Here is a 25,010-nt window from a genome sequence, read left to right on the forward strand (position 1 = left end):
CGAGGGAGCTGGCGTACAGCTTCCGGGTCATGTGGCCAGCATGACTAAGCTGCTTCTGGCGAACCAGAACAGCGCACAGAAACACCGTTTACCTTCCCGCCTGAGTGGTACCTATTTATCTACTTGCACTTTGACGTCCTTTTGAACTGCTAGGTTGGCAGGAGCAGGGACCGAACAATGGGAGCTCACCCCGTTGCAGGGATTTGAACCACTGACCTTCTGATCGGCAAGTCCTAGGCTCTGTGGTTTAACCCACAGAGCCACCCGCGTCCCTCTCTAGCCTTGGGCAAGGGCTTAATTTGTCAAAGCTAAATTTCTGAGCATGGACACTGGTCCAGCCACTCTTTTAGGACTTTCAGAGGTGATGCGAAAGAGATGTCAGGGTCAATCCAATGCATTCCTCCCCTCCTGCCCCCCATGGAAGTGCTGAAGAAGTGAAAGCCGTAACAATTGAAGCCCACATATTGTCCCCCACAGGCTCCTGGTTTTCAATTACATTATGTCCCTTTTAATTCCTGCTCCTCTCTAATTTTATTCATCGCTGATGCAAGCGGTCTCAACAGCATTTGGTGGGTTGTAAAAGCCAGCTCTGTGCATCTGTTCATGGCTCGCTGAGATGAGAAATGAGTTCTGTTCCTTTTGCCGGGTCTGGGGGACTGCAGCGTCTGAGGAATGCCCTAATGACATCCTATCAAAATGTTTGTAGTAGCCAGTGGAGGAGGGTAATTATTAGTTGAGGAACGCAAGTTGGGGAGTGTGCAAGGAACTGTGGGGGGCAGGAACTCCCCCTTTACAGCTCTGTGGGGTTACAGTGCACCATCACTTCCGACACAGGGCCTGGAGTGAAAACATGCCTTGCTGAACCTGTCTAATCAGGTGTAGGCGTGGTCAGTGTCTGCTTGGGTGACATAAGAAAGGGGGAATACACATATAAAGAGTGGGGAACATGATGCATTGGGTGTGGTGTAGTGGTTAAGAGCAGTAGTCTCGTAATCTGGTGAACCGGGTTCGCTTCCCCGCTCCTCCACATGCAGCTGCTGGGTGACCTTGGGCCAGTCACACTTCTCTGAAGTCTCTCAGCCCCACTCCCCTCACAGAGTGTTTGTTGTGGGGGAGGAAGGGAAAGGAGAAGGTTAGCCGCTTTGAGACTCCTGAAGGGGAGTGATAAAGCAGGATATCAAATCCAAACTCTTCTTCTTTGCCATTAAAATATTTATTTACTATATTTATATAATATTGTTCTCCAAGCAGGATTTCTGTAATGCTCTTTGTGTGCAGCTGCCTCTGAAGATGGTTTGAAATCTTCAAATGGGGCAGAATGTGGCCACCCTGGTGTTTATTATTTATTTATTTATTTTATTTCATAAAATTTATATACTGCTTGTTTGTTTTAAAACTGATATAAGGGGCGGAAACTACTCTTTTTCCCTTATGGGGTACTCAAGAGCCCCTATAGAGTCCTTACGTAGGTTCCCTATTGGTAGGAGAAAATAACAGAGGCCAACCAGAGAATATTGAGAAGCAAGGCAGCTAGGAAGCCTGATCTTTATTAACAGTTGCAACAGGGTGCTCCCCCACATGCAGGAGAGGGGAGGAGACCCAGAGCCATGTGCGCAAGCCCTTATATAGACATTTTAAATTGCCCACCCTGGAGTCCAAGACCGCCCCCCAGAAACATCATACCTACATCACAGAAAAGGCGGTCTACAACAGAAATCTGATTGCGTTGTTTATCTCCTGTCTGGCAAGTTACCTGATTGCATTATCTGGGCTTCGGTCACTCTTTTGTTATTATAACAACTTAATTCCTGAATCTAGGTCACAGGTCATAGGCTCACACCCTGTTCATATCTTGAATGTGCCCTTAAGACAGGATTTGTGAGGAAAGAGACAAGGGGAGGTTTCCCACTTTGACCTTGCAGAGAAATATTTGAGGTCAATTTGTTCAGGACCTAATCTGTGGAGTTTCGGACATGTGGTATATATACAGTTATGAACATTTAAATTTTTTATATATGACCATAAAATTCTTATAACAAAACCAACCAACCTCAAAGTGGTTTACAAAATGGGGGGGAGGAATCAGGACATGTAACACCAATTCTACACCATTTATATTGGCTTCTGGGCCCAGCTGAAAATGCTGGTAAAGGTAAAGGTAAAGGTACCCCTGCCTGTACGGGCCAGTCGTGACCAACTCTAGGGTTGTGCGCTCATCTCGCTTAAGAGGCCGGGAGCCGGCGCCGTCCGAAGACACTTCCGGGTCATGTGGCCAGCATGACGAAGCTGCTCTGGCGAGCCTGCACCAGCGCAGCACACGGAAACGCCGTTTACCTTCCCGCTATAAAGCGGTCCCTATTTATCTACTTGCACTTTGATGTGCTTTCGAACTGCTAGGTGGGCAGGAGCTGGGACCGAGCAACAGGAGCTCACCCCGCCGCGGGGATTCGAACCGCCGACCATACGATCGGCAAGTCCTAGGCACTGAGGTTTTACCCACAGCGCCACCCGCGTCCCTTGCGAAAATGCTGGTACTGATCTTTAAAGCCCTTAATGGCTTGGGACTAAAGTTATCTAAAGGGCAGCCTCTTGTTGTCTGCTGTGCCCACTCCAAGAGCTCCACTTCAAAGGTCCTGCTCTCTGGTCACTGGTCAAAACAATTAGGGGTGTAAGGAGGCATTGCTCTCTATCATTGCTTTCCATTCTGCACTGCAGCCCTGTTTTTGTTCCAATGCCATTCATCGTCCGCCGAAAAGTACTTTATTCATCTTGCTGTCCGTTGGGGCAAAACTATGCAACTTGTTTAAGTAATTATGATGTTGCCATTATTTTATCCTACCCCTTTCATTACAGTGCAAAGGAAATGGGATGCCAATGTAGGGGACGTGGCCATAATCCATTGTTTGCCATTTGCAGACTGACAACCACAACAACAGTAAATACCAATCGTATTCGCTGAATTGATTTCCACTCCAGACGTGAGATGAATAAGAGCGTGTCGGCAATTTCTACTCCTAAATTCCCTGACATCCTTTCTAACAAAGCTTGCAGCTGAGAGAGCCTTTGTCATCTCAAAATGTACCACCCTGAGTGCGTTTCCCGTTTTTTTTTACACCATCTTACACATCTTGATTTCCATACGAACGATTTCTATTGCTTAGATATGCAGCCATCGAATGCTGCTTGTGCATGTTGCAAGGACATGGAGAAATGTTGATGTCAGTGCAACTGATCAGTGAGAATGGAATAGCAAGACCCCCCTTGCTTCCTCCTGGAGGTGAGGCATGCAAGACCGAGGTGGGGAGGGGCAAATGAAAGGTCCCCCTCCAGACCTTGTTCTAATACTTTAGTTCAGCCACTTCAGAGCAGATGAAAGAAATTCAAGGACCCCTTAATGATTGTTTTCCTCTCTCTCCTTGAGGAGCCAGATTGCCATGAAATCTCCCATTTGTCATGGCCATCCGTTGTGCTCCTGGAAGTGAGGAGCAGAGTTTGTGAGGAATTGGGGCATCTGGGGAACAATGAGCTTTTGAAACGCCAGGAGCGTCTCAAAATCTGCTGCAGAAGAATAGGGTTCAAATTTACGCAGCAGCTGGGTTGCTTTTCTGCTCAGAGGTTCTGCTGGTCTCGGAAGGCATTCATTATTCACACAAAGGCAGCCTTCTTTTGATGGCTTCAACCTTGGCGTGCTTGATGAATCATAGAATTGTAGAGTTCTGCAATACTAGGATCATCTAGTCCATCTCCTGCAATGCACAAATCACAGCTAAAGCATCTCTGACGGTGGCCATCTCTGCTTAAAAACCTCCAACTTCCAAGGGTATCCGTTCCACTGTCAAACAACTCTGTCAAACGAATGTCAGAAAGTTCTGATGAGGCACCCAGCACAGTGGTACCTTGGGTTACAGACACTTCAGATTACAGACTCTGCTAACCCAGAAATAGTACCTCAGTTTAAGAACTTTGCTTCAGGATGAGAACAGAATTCGCGCAGCAGCGGCAGCAGGAAGCCCCATTAGCTAAAGTGGTGCTTCAGGTTAAGAACAGACCTCCAAAACGAATTAAGTTCTTAACCCGAGGTACCACTGTAGTGATGCGTCTAACCCCACCTTCATTTCCTCAAAAGATTTATTATCCTGTCAGAAGTCTTCAGCACAGGAAACTGCTTGGCACTGAGCCAAACCATTGGTCCATCTAGTTCAGTATTTTCTACACTGACTGGCAACAATTATCCAGGGTTCCAAATGAGACAGGCTCCCAGCCCGACCTGGAGATACTGGAAATTGAATTTGGGATATTCAGCATGCAAAGCAGGTGCTCTAACCACGGAGCCACAGTTTCAAGTATGGATTAAATCACTTGGGTTTTTATTTTTGCTTTAAAAATAAAATAAAAAGCAAAATGCATCATTTTACTTTTTCCTTCCACCACAAGAAGATTTCAAGTCTTGAGACACAGAAAACATACTTGCTGTTTGTCTGTCTGTCTCAGTATCTCTCTGGAGTGCAGTTTGATGCTAACCGAATGCTACTCCTTGCTCAGTCATGCATGTGTAGCTGCGTGACGTCAAAATGCGCCGTTCAATATCCAGCCGCGAAGTGGCAGGCAAAAGTAGGTCACTGTGGCAGGAGAGCTAGAGAGGTTTGGACTTGTTGTGGCTGCCAGGAGAAAGCACTTGTCTAGCTCAGTGACCCACAGGTGATTTGCTGCCATGTGCATCTGGGTTCTGCTAAGAGACTGAAGTGAGTTTCTTGTTTGGGTCAAAGTCTGCTTGCTTCCAGTCTGTGAAGAGCTACTGCAGCCATGTCGCTGCGCTTAGTGTTTTCAGCAAATTAAGAGCTCCTGACTTCCACTCCATGGGCTTCATTTGCAGTCAGACTTGGAAATTATCCTGTCCCTTCCCCACTGAGAAAATCACTCTTTCCCCCTCCCTATGCCCAATACCACCTTTTGGAGGTGTGAACCCCTCCATCTTAGACTCAGTTTGTTCAGGACATATGATTTATTTACACATATAGACAACACAGTCTCCACAGCCCCTCATTCCAAGGATAAGTGACTGGAACCTCCTGGAATCTCACACCGCTCAGAGATTGGGATGTCTTATAACAGTATTAAGAACCTAAGAAATGTGGGGATGTTTAGGGATGCGGGGGGGGGGGGAGTATATTGTCCAAGATATCCTATCCCAACTTGTCTGTACAAGTTCAACAAAATCAGCAGAGTTAACATTCCCCTTTTAAACACATGCACAGCAGATAGCTTGCTCAGACTCGTTAGAGTCTCTGTAAATATTTCCTGGTATTTTCATCCCTCCTAAAATGAGACTCTACGCAGTCTTCTGTAAAGTATAAAACGTTTACTCACAAGTAATCATCTGTTCACACCAAGGTTCCCAGAAGGCAGACTTAAAAGGTTAGAACATAGTTTAAATGTAGTGACTATCTCCTTATGGGAGAAGCCCCCCCTTCTCTTCTCTCGGCCCGGAGCCAAGGGTGCATCTTAGTAGTGCTGTTGTTAAGATGGCATCAATAGAGACAAGATGGTCGCCAGCCTGTGGTTCTTGGTTCTTTCTACTTCTTGAGAGGCCATGTCCATCTCAAGTTGCCTATAGGAAGTTTCGTCTCAGTCCTAGAAAGCAGGAATTTCTGGCTGGAGGACTGAGATAACCTTCATGTCTACTCTAGCCATGTTGTGTTTGACTGCACCTGATTCTTACATCCCACAAGAAGAGCCTGTTGGATCCGGCCAATGGCCCCTATAGTCCAGCACCCTCTTCTTACAATGGCCAACAAGATGCTCGTGGGAAACCAGCAAACAGGACACTCCCTTCCTGCCTTTTCCAGCACCTAGTTTTCAACCGGTATTCCTCTCCTCCTATTCCCAATGATGTTGCTTGGACATCAATCCCTCCCAAGAGTTTCAACCCACTTGATCCAGGAGCCCTGGGTATTGTCATTCCACAGCATCTGTCACCCACTGTGAACATTATTACTCAGTGCTGAAGTGTGTGTTAATACAAGCAGAAACTGCTCATACTGGTGGAGTAATGATGTGCTTAAACGACACCAATAGATTGGATTTCTCATCCATACTTTCTACTTATCCTGTCATGCAAATCACACAGCTATTAAACATTTATTGCTCAATAAAATTCATAAGCTCTCTCTCCACCCCCACCCCCGCCCGTCTGCAGAAAGACATGGATAATCTTGGTATCTTGCAGGCGGATCATATCCACTTTGCTTCATCCCTCTGAATTCAACCTAAGCCTGGACCAGGTCAGACTCTGGCAGCCTGCTCTAGCTTTCCGTCCTTTTTCCCATGTCAGTGCCTTTGCCTCAACCATTAAGAACCTTTTAAGGATAATCTGCTCACTCATCATATCCATTTGTACATCACCCAGTAACTGCATTATGGTTAAATCAACAGCACTAAAATGCATTGAAGCTTTTTCTTTAAAAGACTTGTAGCAAGTACAGGCTCTGTTCGACTTCCATCAAGGAGCAGCCCTCTTTGTGATTTCTCTTATTTTCACACTTGCTTTTGCAAGTTTCTCTGAGTTCACCTTTTTGGAAAAGGGGGTGAATAAATATCACAAATAACAACAACAAACTTGGCATGCCAATTTCTCAGCTTAATATGCTGGGCTCCTGCAGAGAGTGGGGTAGCCAGTGTGGTGTAGTGGTTAAGAGCAGTGGACTCGTAATCTGGTGAACCGGGTTCGCGTCTCCGCTCCTCCACATGCAGCTGCTGGGTGACCTAGGGCCAGTCACACTTCTCTGAAGTCTCTCAGCCCCACTCACCTCACAGAGTGTTTGTTGTGGGGAAGGAAGGGAAAGGAGAATGTTAGCCGCTTTGAGACTCCTTAGGGTGGGATATCAAATCCAAACTCTTCTTCTTCTTTTTCCTCTGTGCCTCACTTGACCCGCACAGCAGAACGAGGCAAGAGACTGCTGAGTGGCCAAATGGACTAGACCAGTTCAGGAAGAATATGTGGCTTTGGAAGGGATTTGCATTTGCCTTGGAAGCAATGCAGAACCGAAGGAGATCTCTTTGGTTCAGTACTGACCCATGCCAAATGATGTGCAGAGTAAAAATGGGAAGGATGAGGAAGTGCATGTCTTCATGGAATTGTGGAATTGTAGAGTTAGAAGGGACAGCCAAGGGTCATCTAGTTCACTCTCTGCAATGCAGGACTCCTGCCCACAGCTGCCCCTGGGTGGGCACTGCCCACTTCTACCTATTGTGATAGGAATTTTGAGGTCTTAGATATATGTTAAATGTTCATAAGTGTACCAACCAAGCACGTACATAGATCAGCACAGGAAGACCGACCTGAAACCATTTTGATTCCCGAACTGAGCAAATGTTTTCTCTACAAGGTCAAAGGAAAATGGAAAAGCCTCCCCATTGCCTTTTCCTTCACAAATCCTGTCTTAAGAGCACATTTAAGAATAGGGTGTGAGCCTGTGACTTGGCTCCGGAACTAAGTATTTATCATTACAAAAGACTGGCCAGGCTCCCCAGGCAATCCAATCAAGTGACCATTAAACAGGTAACCTGTTAGTAGACCGCCTTTTCTGTGATGTAGGTATGATGTATCTGGGAGGTGGTCTTAGGTTACACCCCTTCTGTGATGTAGGTATGATGTATGGAGGGGTGGTCTTGAGCTCGAGGGCAGGGAATTTAAAATGTCTATCTATATAAGGCCTTTCGCGCCATTGTTCTTGGCTCCTCCTCCCTCCTGCGTGTGGTGAGTGGGGACCCTGTTGCAACAGATCAATAAAGATGAAGCTTACTAGCTGCTTTGCTTCTCAATATTCTCTGGTTGGCCTCTGTTATTTTCTACTACCAATAGGGAACCTATGTAAGGACTCTATATGGGCTCTTGGATACCCCATAAGGGGAAAAGGGCAGATTTTTGTTTACAACACTATCCATACCCTTCTGTACCTAGCTCTGGTTGCAGTTGCAGGAGCTGAGTTTGATGCTAGCTTCACCTCTCTAGAAGTCACAGACACTGTATTATTTCAGTCACCAGTGGGGACATCTAGTTCGGCATCCTGTTCTCCCTGTGGCCAGGCAGATACCTCAACGGGAAACCTGCAAGCAGGACCCAGCCACAAAGAGCACTCTCCCATATAAAGAGCAGGGGAGACTGCTGGATCAGGTCACAGGGGGCCCACCTAGTCCAGCATCCTGCTTTCCCAATAGCTTGCCAGAGAAACTCTGCCCTCCTGCCGTTCCTAGCAACTGGTTGTTGTGGTTGTTGTTTAGTCGTTTAGTCGTGTCCGACTCTTCGTGACCCCCTGGACCAGACCAGCCAGGCACTCCTGTCTTCCACTTCCTCCTGCAGTTTGGTCAAACTCATGCTGGTAGCTTCAAGAACACTGTCCCACCATCTCGTCCTCTGTCATCCCCTTCTCCTTGTGCCCTCCATCTTTCCCAACATCAGGGTCTTTTCCAGGGAATCTTCTCTTCTCATGAGGTGGCCAAAGTATTGGAGCCTCAGCTTCACGATCTGTCCTTCCAGTGAGCACTCAGGGCTGATTTCCTTCAGAATGGAGAGGTTTGATCTTCTTGCAGTCCATGGGACTCTCCAGAGTCTCCTCCAGCACCATAATTCAAAAGCATCCATTCTTCGGTGATTAGCCTTCTTTATGGTCCAGCTCTCACTTCCATACATCACTACTGGGAAAACCATAGCTTTAACTATACGGACCTTTGTTGGCAAGATGATGTCTCTGCTTTTTAAGATACTGTCTAGGTTTGCCATCACCTTTCTCCCAGGCGTCTTTTAATTTCGTGACTGCTGTCACCATCTGCAGTGATCATGGAGGCCAAGAAAGTAAAATCTCTCACTGCCTCCATTTCTTTCCCTTCTATTTGCCAGGAGGTGCTGGGCCCAGTGGCCATGATCTTCCTTTTTTTGATGCTGAGCTTCAGACCATATTTTGCACTCTCCTCTTTCACCCTCATTAAAAGGTTCTTTAATTCCTCCTCACTTTCTGCCATCAAGGTTGTGTCATCTGCATATCTGAGGTTGTTGATATTTCTTCCGTCAATCTTAATTCCGGCTTGGGATTCATCCAGCCCAGCCTTTCGCATGATGAATTCTGCATATAAGTTAAGTAAGCAGGGAGACAATATATAGCCTTGTCATAGTCAGAAACATTACAGCTTCCAGCCATAGAGGCAGAGCATAGCCATCAAGGCTAGTAGCCATCAATACCTCCATCCTTCCGCCAGTTCCATTGTTTCTTAGGTTGGCCTGTTGTGGGTCTGTGGGACTGAGCACCCACCTCAGTCTCTCCTCCCCATTTGCCCAGGAACACACACCACGTTCCCCTTCAGTCTTAATTGGGACTCTAAGCACGTTATGATCAGCGCAGAAAGCCCCTGTGGAGCTCATTACCAGAGGCTGGATTCCCTCCGCTAGTTGCGTTGGAATGCCACGAGCTTAATGCTCGCCTCTTCCTGGATAACGTCAACTACCGTTTCCCAGCTGTGGGTTTCCCCTCTTCTTTTCCCTTCCAGCTTGGGACTGTGCAGAGCTGGAAAGTTCATTTTTAAAAAGGAATAAATTTGAGTTCAAGATGCTCCCAAAAGGACAGTTTCCAGTTCACAGTTGTCCCTTTCCAAACCAAACTAGTTCGGTTCATGTCCAGTGCCCACAGTTCACTTCAAGGTAATCCAAATGATCCTCAGTAAAAAAAAAAGTTTTGTTTTAAGGATTCAGAATGTTACAAGCTGCTGTGCCAAAGTATAAAATAACCAAGTGGAGGCAAAGAAAACATCAAATCAGTGGGATGTGACATGGTTATAGTGGTACCTCGGGTTACATACGCTTCAGGTTACAGACTCCGCTAACCCAGAAATAGTACCTCGAGAGGCCCCATTAGCTAAAGTGGTGCTTCAGGTTAAGAACAGTTTCAGGTTAAGAATGGACCTCCAGAACGAATTAAGTTCTTAACCTGAGGTACCACTGTAGTTTGTTTCCCTAGCAATTATGTTTTTTAAGCTTAAAGGCCCAAAGAATCTGAAGAGTTTTTTTAAAACGTAAGAGAACGAACTTGAAGATGAAGTAGAAATTGCAGGAAGTTCTGTCACCAAACGAACTTAATTCACGTTCAGTTCACCTGCCAATTATGGAAATCCTTCTTGGGGATTTTTGAACCAATGCTGTGAACTTTGCTAAAGCAGACTTGCTCATTTGATGCATTGATCGTGTGAGACGGTAGAGTCTGAAAGAGGGACCAAGGGACCAAGGCTAGGGATCAGGACCTTCCTGGGCAGAGGATGGAGAAGGTGTGAGTACGCGAACAGCCCCTAGCTTATTTCACAGATGTGTGTGTTGCTCCGCCCATCAGTGGCACGTGACCACAGAAGGGAAGGGGGCCCTCAGGCTGAAAAACGTCCCCCAACCTTGAAGTGCTGCGCTCTGCCCCCTTGCAATGGCATCTCTCCCCCCCAACACACACGCCAATGGTTCTCTGTGAGCCAATGGGTCAGGCAGACCATGATTTGGCTTTGTGGGTCTGCCGGCATCTGTGGCCAAATGTAGTGCTCTCCTGAGCAGCTGATTAAAAACAAAAAGACAAGTTTCTTCCCTGCATGGCGAGGCCAGTGATCAGAAAAGCCAAGTCAATGTGCCCGAAGCCTTTGGCTCCTTCTGGGTCTTCGCATCAAGACTGCTCCTTTGATTTGGGTGTGAGTATGCAGAGAGCAGAATTTCTGAGCAGCCCCTATTGATCTTTGCCTCCAGCTCACCCAAGGTGGGGTGTGTGGGTGTGTAAAGATTTCTGTGTGCTGTTTGGCTTCTAGGATCTCTACAGTGAGAGCTCTGTCTGTCTGTCTGTCTGCTGAGCTGTCTCTACCTGCCCCCCCCCCTTGCCATGAAAAGCGGAGGGGGGAAGTGCATCCTTTCATCCATTATTGATGCCTTGGTGGTCCAACCAGATCTTTTGGGGATGGAGAGTGGGAGGGGAGGGGAGCGAGATTAAAAGGGTCATGTGATCAGGCAGCGTGCAATTTTCCTAGAGGCCCAGATATCCGCCTAAGCTAAGAGAGGACCAATTACTGGATGAAATGCCAGCAGCTACACTTAAGAGGCGAAAGCGGTTGGGAAAAAAACGAGGAGGAGGAGGGGGGGGACCCAGGGTGGTTGCAGGGCAGCATTTCCCCCCTAAAGCAGGCATCCCATTAACACATTGTGGGGGACTGTGACTCCATTAAGATGGCCTCCCCAGCGATGGGCGATATCAAATGGCTTGTGAAGAAATGGTCATTAATTTTTCATTGCTTGGAGGAGAGGGGAGCTTGGTGGGGGGGGGGATTTTAAAGGCAGAGTAGCCCAGAGCAACAGCTGGGGAGATGCACAGGAACATCCCAGGGACAAGGGGCAAAGCCACTCATCCATCTGGTGTCGAAGGCAGCCCAGCTCCAAGGCTGCCAGATGAGTCCTTCTCGCTTTGTCTGGAGGGGCTCAGAAAGAGCTTCTGACTCTGAAGGGGTTGGGGTTGTGTCTGTGTGTGTGTGTGTGTGTGTGTGTGTGTGTGTTTGCCGTCTTGCAACCCTTTCAAGAAATGGTTACCTTTATGCCACAACAGCTGCGAGAATATTGCTAGCGAAGAATTGGAAGAAACAAGATTTACCAACTATCGAAGAATGGCAGATGAAGATGATGGACTATATGGAACTTGCCGAACTGACCGGGAGACTCCGAGACCAGAGAGAAGATGATAGAAGAAGATTGGAAGAAGTTTAAGGAATATTTGAAAAAATATGTTAATATTTAAATCTTAGAATAGCTTTGGAAGTGGATATAGGTGGTAGGGTTAGAAGTAGAAGATAGTGTATTTTATAAGTGATAAAATATGAAGTTTTTTATGGTTAAAGTAAGGGGGGGAGATGGTTAGAAATTATGGTATATGTAAACTGCTAAAGATGAAGTAAAATGAAAATCAGATAGGTGGGACTTTGGGAAGCCCACTTACCAATGTTTAGAAAAATAAGGATATGACAGGAATTTGTTTGTATTGTTTGCCTTTTCTGTTTGTTTGTTTTTATTTGTGTTATAAAATGAATAAAAATTTTTGAAAAAAGAAGAAGAAATGGTTACATCCACTGTGGTCTTTGCTTGAGATTCAGAAGGGGGTGAAAATGCCAAGGCCTTCATTTGATCAGCAGATAGAAAACACATGAATTTAAGTCCAACCAATCGGCTGCATTTCAATTCAGCTGTTGGTTTGGGAAATGAAAATTAAGTACGTTGGCATTAAAACAGTGAACTGTACCAATTCTTCCCTGGTTCCTAGACTCAGGCTCTCAGGCTCAGGAGGCAGGACCGGAGCCACACCCTATGCAGGGCAGGTTCAATATATTCCCAGGTGCGCACCCCACTAATTTAGCAGTTCAGTGCAAAACCAATCAGACACACCCCTAGGAATTATGGGAGTCTGGTTCATTCCGTGCTTGTGGTGGGTGGGGTACAGCATGACCTTTCTGTATTGGACTTCTTTCTCTGCACTGCTTCAAGGAAAGCTAAAATTCATGGATATATAATTTCATGCAGCCAAGGGCTATCAATGGCTGCTGGCCATGGTGGCTCTGCTCTCTCTCCCCAGCTGGAGGCAGTCATGTTTCTGAATCCCAGCTGCTGGGAACCACAGGAAAGGAATTTTGCTCTTGTGCTCAGATCCTGCTTGCTGACTTCCTTTTGGTCCAGCTGGCTGGCCACTGTGAGAAAGCCACTTCCACCCTGCAGAGGAGGAGGGGTTGCGGGCTTCACGCCCCCATGCGATTGGGGGAATCCCCAGCTGCGTCTCCCCCTGGCCAGCCAATCGGCTGGCTCTGGGGGCGTGGCCTGCCCTATTTAATGCAGGCGTGGCCGGGGATCTCCCTCTTTTCCTGCCTACCAGCTGTTCCTGCTTCCCACACTCCTGCCCTTTAAGGTTTTCGTCTTTGACCTTGGTTGGTCGCTGTTAAGGGGCCTGGTCGGAAGTTTTCCCACTTGGCAAATTGGCACCAGCCACTTGGTTTTCGCCTACCTCGTAGCAAATCGTCACAACTTTCTTGGTATTGGCGATTAGACACTGGTATTGGTATTGTTTTGTAGATGGAAGAGGGGAGGAAGCGCCATCACCTGCCCCACATATTGAAGGGTAGTCCGTAAAGGATTCTGGGGGGCATGGCCCTGTCCGAAGCCTAGGGAGGTGAGGGCCTAAGGCATGCCCCCTATTGGTGACCCCGGGGGAGTTCCTAGTTGATGTGCATCAGCAGGACTCCCCCTACTGGTGGTTAACCCTTCCCGGACTTCAAGCGGACAGGCTGAACTGGATATAGTCGGTTAGGACCAATGCCTAAGCCAATACCGCTCATCACCTGTAACCAATAAAGTTGTGGCCTTATTTAGCCCATTAACCTTAATAATTGTGTTATGTATCTTTATTTCCACGGGGGGCAGGGGGACGGGACTCGCCGCGCAACAGGATGCCGAACTAGCTGGGCCATCGGCCTGATCCAGCAGGGCTCTTCCTATGTTCTTATAATTTCTCATCTGCTCTGGCAGTATTTGCCACTTTTTAAAAAAGAAGAAGAAAGAGATTGCCTTAGATTTTGCACAGAATAAACAGCATAAACGGATAATTATGGAACGCTATATAAATGCTGAGAACTTGCTAATTAGCACTCTGGTTCCTGCTCATGGTGCCGTCTGTGAATGCTCCTTGATGGGGGTTCTTAACCCTTCCTCTCCCTTCCCCGCCTCTCTCTCCCCAAGTACCTTCTTCCCCTCTTCATCATTCCTTCAGGGAATTAGTTCTTTGGTGTGTGATAATAGGTGCTCATATAAATAGATAGCAAAGACCTTGGTAATGACGGCTGTTTCCAAGGAACACTGCGGCAAGAGGGAAGTGTAAATAATGGTGTTGATTAGCTGGATCAATACAAGCCCAAAATTAAAACGCGGTCACGGGAAGCCTCTGAAAGCAGGTAAAACATGTCTGTTTCCCAGAAGGGACAGAGTGATAGATTCCCCATTATGAACATACTAGCAGTGATGGCATTGTAAGATAGAGAAGGAACATGCCACGTCATAGAACAGGATTGTTTTCTTGGTGGTGGTTTTAACTAAGGTGTATTTATAATTATTTGTGCATTTCGACAATGTGGCAGAAATGGCTTTTGTAAAATGCTTTGAAGCTTACTTGGGGAGGGGTCATTTTGCTATGTTCTCTCTCTCTCTCTCTCTCTCTCTCTCTCTCTCTCTCTCTCTCTCTCTCTCTCTCTCTCTCTCTCTCTCATGTTTGTGTGTGTCAAATTCTCCAACTGTTCCGGCCAGTTTTCCTGTTTCCAGTTTTACATGTTTTTTTCAGAAAGAAGCCCCGTCATATTGAATTGGGCTTGCTACTTATAACTGTGTTCAGGATGGCAGGTAGCTTTTGTGAGAAGGTAGTTTTCCCTTTAAAAAATATCACACACACACACACACACACACACACACACAGCTTAAATAAGTCACATTTCCTCTTTCTCTCATTCTCATTTGGCCTTTTCTTCAAGTTTAGAGCAGCTTCCATGCACCAGGCAAGTCTTTAGCCTTGACACTTGAAAATGTGGCTGCTCTCCAGTTTCAATCTGGTTTCCCTGGAAACCCCAGAGCCGCCTGCTACTTAGCTGTTTGTGGGAAGCCAGAGTTGAACCATGAGCAGAGGTGGCTGGTACTAAGTGGGAGTGCTAGGGAGCAAGGCAAGGAGGCCAACAGTACATGGACAGAGCAAACTCAGCCTAGTTTAGTCCCCCTCCTCTCCCTCCTTGCTGAGCTCTAAGCACTGAGACTAAGAGGAGGAAGCCAATAGGCATAGAATCATGGAATCATCTAGTCCAACATCCTGCAAAGGAAGAATCTCAACTAAAGAATCCATGACAGATGGCCATCGAACCTTTGCTGCATCACACTGACTCTAGATCCTCTGCACATGTACTACTGACAAGCAGTGGCATAGCGTGGGTTGTCAGCACCCGGGGCAAGGCAAGTAATTTGCGCCCCCTAACCCATGGATTTTAGTAGGGCCAGAGAGCTGCGAGTGCGAGCGCCCCCCCCCCGATGTTGCACCCGGTACGGCTGGCCCCCCCTGAACCCCCACGCTACGCCACTGCTGACAAGCCAGGTGTCCTCCATCTTACACTGGTGTAACTTGCTTTTCCTGCATAAGTGTAGAACCTGAAATTTGTCCCTGTTGAAATTCATGTTGTTACATTGGGCCCAGTTCTCCAGTCTGTTAAGATCATATTGAATCTCGATTCTGTCTTCTGTGACATTAGCTACCCCTTCCAGTTTGGTGCAGACCCTCCCAGTGTCCCTATTTTCCAGGGGTGTCCCTAATTTAGAGAAGCCTAATTTAGAGAAGCCGATCTGATTTGATCCTGGAGTGTCCCACTTTTCCTTAGGATGTCCCTATTTTCATTGGAGAAACATTGGAGGGTATGGAGTTATCCAACCCCTGAGCCATCTGAAGGCAATCCTGTATACGAAAGTTTTTTAAAAAAATGTTTAATGTTTTATTATGTTTTTATATATGCTGGAAGCCGCTCAGAGTAGCTGGGGCAACCCCAGTAAGATGTATAAATAGTAAAATTATCATTATGGATTGGGCCATCCCTATTTTCATCAGAGAAATGTGGGAGGGTACGTTGGTGTCATTACGAAGGTGAGGGTGAATTTGTCTGGATGGCTGGAAGGAATCTATGGTTGAGAGGTGACCCTCTTGGCATATATGACCTTTAAGACCTTGTCCCAGTTCCCAGGCTGGCCAGTTTGGTCACGTAGCAACGAAATGGATTATCAAGCCAGGCCCTCCGGAGAGTGCATGGCAGGAGGAAGCGAATAAAGCAGACTTTCAAACACCCTTTCAGTTCTGATTTCATTAAGAAGGCTTATGCGTCCTGAGTCAGAAAAGAGCCTCTGTTTGCTGTTCCAAGGCCCCCCAGATTTAGTGGCCTGGTATTTGTGATTAAAAGGATTATGTTGCCGCTTTGCAATGGGTTGTATAAGATCCAGTGTGGTACCTAGATTTGTGCCATGACTAGTGGAAGGTGTTTGAAAGCATATAAAGTTGTAGTCAATGCTAGTCTTACAGCTTGAAATGCGTGAACCAAAGGCAGCCCCGCTTTCAGTCCTGACAACAGAGCACTTTGCAGATGGAGGCCTGCAGCTCAGAGTGAAGGTCTGAACCTGGGAATACAGTGGTACCTCGGGTTAAGTACTTAATTCGTTCCGGAGGTCTGTTCTTAACCTGAAACTGTTCTTAACCTGAAGCACCACTTTAGCTAATGGGACCTCCTGCTGCCACTGTGCCGCCGGAGCACGATTTCTGTTCTCATCCTGAAGCAAAGTTTGTAACCTGAAGCACTATTTCTGGGTTAGCAGAGTCTGTAACCTGAAGCATATATAACCTGAGGTACCACTGTATACTTATCTGTAATGCAGTCTTGGGGCCACTGCACAGCATTCTTTCTCTGAAAGCCAAAGTCCACCTTGATCTGTGATGGTTTGCTTAGCATCAGCCACCCAGTTGTTGGGGCCAGTGTGGTGTAATGGGTAGAGTCTTGGACTATGACCTTGCAGATGAGGCTTTGAATAGTGCTCAATGGGTGACCTTGAGTCATCCACTACCTTCTCTCAATCTCACCTACCTCACAGGATTGCCTGTGGGGCGGGGCAGATCCATGCACACCACATCAAGCTCCTTTGAGAAAAAAGGTGGTCAATGCAATAAGTGAACAAACCCAGCTTTGAAGTCATGACTCCTTCTCTTCTGTTTCTCCTAGAAAAACCACCTCGGATGAAGACAGCAAGCAGCCAGCCCGGGGCGTGACTCACGTGGCTGCCCAGCCAACCCACAGACCGATCTGGGAGGAGACAGTGACTGTGGAAATGAACAAGGAGAAGGCAGGAGAAGAAGGTGTGCAGTGCAGGAAAGGGCCACGAGGCACTCTCCTCTTGGGGGTGGGAGGCCCTCTAACGTGGTACCTTAGGCCCAGGCTACAATTAGGCCCTCTGCTACAATTTAGCAGAGTAACATTCCCCCTTTTTAAACTTGCAGCGGATGCGTTTGCTCAGGCTTGCTAAAGCCTCTATAATAACTGTTCTGGTATTTTCCCTCTATTCGCTCATAAAAGATAAGACACGACACAGTCTTCTACAAATGTATAAAAAGGTTTACTCACATATCATTCTGTTCACAATCAGATCCCAGAAGGCAGACTTAGCTTAGAAAAGTAACATGCACCTGGAAACTATCTCATAAGGAGACAGTCCCTTTGTCCTCTCTTGGCTGGAAGCCAAGAGGGCATCTTTGGCTAAGCAGATGTTGCTTCTTTGATGCATGTAGTCAAAAAGAGAGAGATGGCTGCCCTGCCCTGTACTTTTGTCATTACCTGCACAGGTGAGGCCATGCCCACCTCTAGTCACATGCAGAGGAAGTCTGTCCCAGCCCAGAAGAAAACAGAAAGTTTACCTGCTGGCTGGACAAACATTCCTCCCCATGTGTAAACATGTTCACTCTAGGAATGTTGTACTTGACTGCTCTTGTGTTTCACATCCCACACTTTTTACTGCTGATTCATCATTGATCTTCTATCAATGTGGACGTTGATGCATATTCTACCACACAGGGCTGTGCATGGCTAACAGAAAAGCTGTTGCATGCCAAAACACACCCTGCTGCTCCTAGCAGCACACACCAGAGCAGAGGCAACAGACCTCTGGCCCACAGGCTGTTCAGCCCCTCAGGCCTCCCCAGTTTGGTCCATGAGGCCATTTCAGCCAAGCCAGGTATATGAAGCCAGGCAAAGGCAGGGCTGAAAGGGGCTTTGCAGGCGCGACACATTGGCTGGGTCTGCAAAGCCCCTTGCCCAGCACTTCCCAACCACCAGGCACAAATCAGCTCTGGTGCCTGCATTGCAGTGGGTGGAGTCTATGATTCTGAGTTACTTTGGAAAGAAAGAAAAGGTTCCACTTTTTTTGCAATCTCTCTTATTACAAATTTTGAAATAAAAACAGCGAACAATAAAAGGGTATCCATAGGCTCTGAGAAAAGACATTCAGTACGATGACATTGTCAATATTACCCAAGCAGAGGTTCAGACAGAAAGCAATCTCTCCAGAAAAAATATGGTGTCTGTGTCCCATTTCTTCCTTTCTCAAGAGCAAAACAAATTAACAGGTGCAAAAAGCACTCACTCTTAGAAGGAAGCAGTTTCTATTCAAAGTGTGTTGTTGAATGCAAACTCAATTCTCTGTAGACACTACAGTAAGAATTGCACTGAACGCAGAAGCCTCACCTTCAGTCTCTACAGGCCCCACTTCCTATTAACACCAGCTTCTGGGATTTCCCTGGTATCAAATGTTGTTGTTTTACACTGGAGAAAGATGGCGGCATGAGCATTGTGCTAGAGGCACTCTGGCTGTAAGCACGGGTGAAAATGTGGCACCTTAAAAGCCAGCTGAGCTTGTTTGACAAAAATGAGCATGTGGGGATGGAGAGTCTGTGACCTTCCAGATATTGCCAGACTCCCGCTGGCCCCCAGCTACCATGACTAGTGGTTATGGATGATGGGTACTGGAGTCCCATAGGGCTAAAACCCTGCTTTTTCAAAAAGGAAAGTGGAGATCTTTTGAGTATTGAATCCTTCAGCTGACACAGAATTGCACACACCTACACACACTCACACACAGAGAGGAAGACAGACACAGTCATCTCCCAGCTCAATTATCTATCTGATGGGGAAATGATTGTTGATAATTTTTACATTTTTCCAAGGCAGTGGCCATGTGCCCTGGTGACTTTATCTTGATCGTTCCAAGCTGAGCAATGTTATGTGGGTAATTGTAGCAATGCTAATGGCATTAGCGCCCGCAATTAGATTAATGCCAGACTCTGGCGAAACAAAGCCAGTGGCAGCCAGACAACCCACTCCTCGTAATTCCATTACAGCTGTTGCTTAAGTGAAATAAAGCAGCGCTTGATGTACTCCTCTACCTAACCTAGCCTGGAACGATTGAGAGAGACAAGAGTCTGTATTCTTTCAGGGTCAGACCCTTAAATGGTGCAAATCAAATTCAGATGAGCAGTTCATTTACACAAGCCGGATTTTATTTATATATATATATAGGGCGCGGGTGGCGCTGTGGGTAAAACCTCAGTGCCTAGGACTTGCCAATCGCATGGTTGGCGGTTCAAATCCCCGTGGCGGGGTGCGCTCCCGTCGTTCGGTCCCAGCGCCTGCCAACCTAGCAGTTCAAAAGCACCCCCGGGTGCAAGTAGATAAATAGGGACCGCTTACCAGCAGGAAGGTAAACAACGTTCCGTGTGCTGCGCTGGCTCGCCAGATGCAGCTTGTCACGCTAGCCACATGACCCAGAAGTGTCTGCGGACAGCGCTGGCTCCCGGCCTATAGAGTGAGATGAGCACGCAACCCTAGAGTCTGTCAAGACTGGCCCGTACGGGCAGGGGTACCTTTACCATATATATATGTATGTATGTATGTATGTATGTATGTATGTATGCATATGGATGGGGGGGGGAGAAGCTGGCTGTGTGCATACTTTTTGTCTTGCAGCCTCAGTCTCCATCTGTCCACTGGCATAAGTAAGTCAGTTCAGTCCATTGATTGAGCACTGATTCAGACGATGCTTTTAAAGGGCGAAACAATGTTGGTTGGAACTGACTGTGTGATGAAGGGCACTTGATGACTCCATCATGTAGCCAGGTAACCAGTCAGTCTATGACCAAACTGAAGGAGTGCATTAATTGAAGTACTGTAGATGGTGCTGTCAGTCTTGTTGGGCGTTCTGGACCAAGATGGTGCAACTTGTCTGAACTATTAGCTGTGGACTGTTGCTGGACTTTGCCGGTGGATCATGTTTTGGACCTAGACTGATGATTTGCGAGTAACCTGGGCTTATATGGACAGCACTACTATTGGAACCTTGCTCTTGTTGGTGAGTGTTTTAGCAAGAGGCTTATACTTAGAACCACAGAATCTACAGAGTTGGAAGGGACCCTGAGGGTCATCTAGCCTAACTCCATGCAATGCAGGAATCACAGCTAAATAATCCCTGACAGATGGCCATCCAGCCTCTACTTAGAAACCTCCAAGGAAGGAGAGCCTACCTGCTTTTACATTCAGAAATTTCTTCCTAACAAGAGAGAGTACAGTATTTGTAACAAAGGGGATGACTTACTTGAGGTGTATGTGGAAATCCTAGCAGTGGCTCACCCTCTTCTCTGAAAATAGCAAGCCCCTGGTGAAGGTGTGTGTGTGTGTGTGTGTGTGTGAGAGAGAGAGAGAGAGAGAGAGAGAGAGAGAGAGAGAGAGAGAGAGAGAGAGAGAGAGAGAGAGAGAGATTTCAGTTTAGCCCTAAACCAGGCATGGCCAAACTTGGCCCTCCAGATGTTTTGGGACTACAGTGGTACCTCAGGTTAAGAACTTCATTTGTTCTGGAGGTCAGTTCTTAACATGAAACTGTTCTTAACCTGAGGTACCACTTTAGCTAATGGAGCCTCCTGCTGCCGCCGCACCACCAGAGCACGATTTCTGTTCTCATCCTGAAGCAAACTTCTTAACCCGAGGTACTATTTCTGGGTTAGCGGAGTCTGTAACCTGAAGCATCTGTAACCCAAGGTACCACTGTACAATTCCCATCATCCCTGACCACTGGTCCTGCTAGCTAGGGATGATGGGAGTTGTAGTCCCAAAACATCTGGAGGGCCAAGTTTGGCCATGCCTGCCCTAAACCAAGCCATCTCAAAACAAACAAACTCCCCAAAGGCTTGTTTCTCTTTCAGGGTAACCTGAAAGCCTTTTGCTCTCTGAGGCAGAGGTGCAAATGGTGAGCCCACCCACCCACCCCAGGAGCCACCAATGTTTTGGGGCCAGTTGCCACATTTGTAATCTTGAGAGTGTGCTCTGGGCACCAGTCAAAAACATGTCTGCCACATGGACACAGCATTACACCGAATGCCTGCAAGCATCTAAAAGCACAGGAAAGGGGGACAGGACTGTGAAACAGTGTGAGCATGCTTGCCTGTCAGTGGGAGGAAGGCACCTATGTGCTGTGCTCCTGCTCTCTTCTTGCTCATATAAAGAAGCATTTTGCACCTCTTCTCTGTCCAGAATGGATGGGATGATGGGTGTGCAATCTTGGCATCCAGGGGGTGTTTAAGTGGGGCCGGGGTGTTCAATACAGGAGAGGCTGATCCTCTGCCAACAAGACCAAGAGCTTGAAGAGCAAACATCTCTTGTGCATGGGGGATATTTATGTAGACTATTTGCAGCAGGTGCCCTGGGAGGTCCTGGGGAGCGCACTAGTGACCCCTGACACACAGCATCCAAGGCTAGTCAAGTGACTTTTGCCGCCTGATGCAGAAAATTCCACAAGCACCTCCCACCCCCTCTGTAGCTGGAAAAGCAGCAGCAATTATGATGAATTTAAAAGCCATTGGGTGACCTTTTATGATGCCTGAAATCAGTAGGCTGAGGTGGCTGCCTCATTTGCTTGATTGGGCCTTTACAGCAATGCAGGCTGTGTGGGATTCATTGTATTCTTTTGCAAAGGCGACCTTGGCAAAGCAGAAGTGGAATTATTCTGCGGTACAGAGAGGCTCTGTCCCTGGGCCAAGGGAAAGAGTGGATGAGTGGCCCAGCAGAGTCACAATAATCCCCCGCCCCGTGCCCTTTGACACAAGTGTAATAACCATAGTGGGCAGCCAACATCCCCGCAATTTTCTGGAGTGTGGCTGAAGTCAGGGAGCAGCTTGAGTCTGCTGTGCATCAAGATGAGAAGAACAGAGGAGGGAGTGATGTGAAAGAGAGGGGGGAGAGTGTGGTGGGCAGGTTTGTTGGCAGCTCATCGCGGCTGATCAGAGGTCTATTCAGGTGTTGTTGCTTTGGTGATTCCCCCGCACCCTCCCTTCACTGATGGGGTCACACCGAAAGCAAGCTGCTGTTATTGAAGAAGGACCTGCAGCTGGAATCTTCTTTTGTCAAGCCTTTTGCGAGCAGAGTGACTTGAGGTACAAGAGATAATGAAGAGGGATGGGGATGAGACATGTTTGCCTCATGGAGACCATATTGAGGGAGGCACCAGAGCAACAGCTTCAGACCAACAGCAGAGCCGGTGACTTCTAAATTGTCATTTAAAACAGACAGGAAGTTGCTGCCCCAACGCAGCAAGCTCCTCTTCCTCCCTAAAAAATAAATAAATCAGAATCTCCCCAAATTTCACTTCCTGTTCTTGCCCCTCCCCCCCAAAAAAAACCACACAAAAATTGGGATAACCTGTGATTTTGGATTACTGTGTACAGTTTTGGTTGCCTCACCTAAAAAGAATACTGCAGAATTGGAGAACTTTCAGAATAGGGCAACCAAGGGGATGGAGTGACTCCCCTATGAAAAAAATGGGTTGCAGAGTTTGGGACTTTTTAGTTCAGAGAAAAGGCGAATAAGAGGCAACATGATAGAGGTTTATAAAATTATTATTTTTTAAAATCCAGAGCATGGAGAAAGTGGATAGAGAAAAGTTGTCCCTCTCTCCTATCTCTAGAACTCATGGACAGCCAAGGAGGCTGTATGTTGGAAAATTCAGGACAGATAAAAGAGATAACTTTTCTTAAACCATGGAACTGGCTCCCAGAGGAGGCAGGGTTGGCCACCTATGGATGACTTTAAAAGAGGATTAGACACATTCCTGGGGAGAGGTCTGTTGATGGCTCCTAGCCAGGCTGGCTCTGTTCTTGACCATTAGGTCCAGTCGTGGCCAACTCTGGGGTTGTGGCGCTCATCTCGCTTTATTGGCTGAGGGAGCTGGCATACAGCTTCCGGGTCATGTGGCCAGCATGACTAAGCCACTTCTGGTGAACCAGAGCGCACCGTTTACCTTCCCGCTGGAGCGGTACTTATTTATCTACTTGCATTTTGACATGCTTTCGAACTGCTAGGTTGGCAGGAGCAGGGACCGAGCAATGGGAGCGCACCCCGTTGCGGGGATTCGAACTGCCAACCTTCTGATTGGCAAGTCCTAGGCTCTGTGGTTTAACCCACAGCGCCACCCGGATCCCTATAGCCTGCTTATTCTCCTGTTGTTCTATTTTTGGTGGTCAGCATTGGTTATTTCTATTCTATGTGCCCTTTATTTAGAAGGTTCCTTCTCTGTTTGTGGATTTCATGTTCTGCTTTGGCAGAGCAAGATTAGCACATTGTCAAGGTTCCCCTCCTTCCCCCAACAACAAAAAGTGTGAATTGTGGGGTAGATGGAGGAGAAAACAGATAAGGTTTCATGGTGGGGTCAGTCGATCTAATTGCAATAGGGCCACACTTTGCTGTACTGATGAGCTATGTGTATCTTAAGCAGCAAGGCACCAACATTTACAGCACTGCCAAAGAGCAATAGGCTACAGTTCAGCACCAAGGACAGCAGCAGTGACAACTGGGTGCCCCTGGGGATTTTAGGGCATTTTCACAAGTAACGCAAAGAATAACATGCCAGTGGAAGAGGGCTATTTTTAATCACATGAGCCTTTTGCCTTGATGCTTGTTGATTTCAGTTTAGAAATGTGGGAAAGTAATGCCAACATTTTGTGGGAGGCGAGGGTTGCAAATCAGAGCAGGGTTGTGTAAACAAATGACTCGCCTCAATTTACACACTCTTTTTGCCATATTTTGCAGCAAGCCTTGTTGTGTGCTCATGAAAAGAATTAAGTGAACGGCCTCCCATTGCCCACCCTCACACCTTAGTCCTTCATCACTTTGAACACCTAGAATAATAATAATAATAATAATAATAATAATAATAATAATAATAATAATAATAATAATAATTAATTTATACCTCGCCCATCTGGCTGGGTTTCCACAGCCACTCTGGGTGGCTTCCAAAAGAACATTAAAAATAACCTATTAAACATTAAAAGCTTCCCTAAACAGGACTGCCTTCAGATGTCTTCTAAAAGTTTGGTAGTTATTTTTCTCTTTGACATCTGGTGGGAGGGTGTTCCACAGGGTGGGTGCCACCTGTAACTTGGTTTCTCGTAGTGAGGGAACCTTGGCACTAGACCTCAGTGTCCGGGCGGAACGATGGAGGTGGAGACACTTCTTCAGGTGAAAATCTTCTCACCTCCCCCTTCTCCCAATTTCATCTGGTGGTGAAACAGGAATAGGAGTGGGGGCACCAGCCAGTTCTCTCTCCCCCACCCCATTTCTCCCTTGCACTGCTTGGATGCCTAGGAGAAAGCTGTCATAGCAGCATCCTGGGTGCAAGAAGCCTCAAGGACCACTAAGTTCAACATTCATCCATTCATTCATTTTAGATTAGGGGAGACACCCCTCCCACTAAACCCTAGAAATTAATAAAAGGTAGGATTTTGATTATATGGAGTACTGAAAGGGAGATTGTGTCATAGTTCTGTGCTGCCAGCCATGGCAGAGCTTAGTGGAAGGAGAAGCCAGCCAGCCAGTTGAGTCTCAAGGGGGTACTTGCCTGGAGGCAGAGGCTGTATACAAGGTCCAGTCCAGTCCTAAGGTCAGGACTATCTCGGTTCACATAGTCAGACGATTCGGGGGTCAAGAAAGCTGAGGGTCCAAGGTAGCAAGAAGCTGCAAGGTCTGCTCAGGACGAAGAATGTTGTTTCCAGCAACTGACTGAGGTTGGAAATCCTGCTTAAGAAAGCTGGAGCCAGCTGGTTCTCATCAGGAGCAAGAAGGCTGATCATCAGCAGGTAGAGTCACTTCACCTTCTGCTCCTTCAGGCTGCTGCTCAGCAGGTGAAGCTGACTCCTGGTCCATGACAGATTGGAGGCCAGTGGAAAAATACAGACTCAGTTTCCTTTCCAAGCCAGGGCCTCACCTGGGATAGAGGCACTGACCAGACAAAAGGTGTTGATGGCCCATCTAAGAGGAATCTTGGGCCTGGACAGAAAGAGGTTGCCATGGTGATGGGGTGTGGG

General features: G+C 47.1%; 1 protein-coding gene across 3 annotated transcripts in view; it reads left to right on the forward strand.

Moving 5' to 3' along the window:
- The window catches only part of CCDC33 (coiled-coil domain containing 33), a 153,264-nt gene that overhangs the window by 26,547 nt on the left and 101,707 nt on the right, over window positions 1-25,010 (forward strand). For all 3 annotated transcript variants that reach the window (XM_081925556.1, XM_081925557.1, XM_081925558.1), the window contains one exon: window positions 16,834-16,967. In XM_081925556.1, coding sequence (XP_081781682.1) covers window positions 16,834-16,967 — 134 coding nt within the window. The remainder of the gene's footprint in view (window positions 1-16,833; window positions 16,968-25,010) is intronic.

Source organism: Podarcis melisellensis (assembly GCF_964234715.1).
Source record: "Podarcis melisellensis genome assembly, chromosome: 9".
In the NCBI taxonomy this organism is placed as follows: Eukaryota; Metazoa; Chordata; class Lepidosauria; order Squamata; family Lacertidae; genus Podarcis; species Podarcis melisellensis.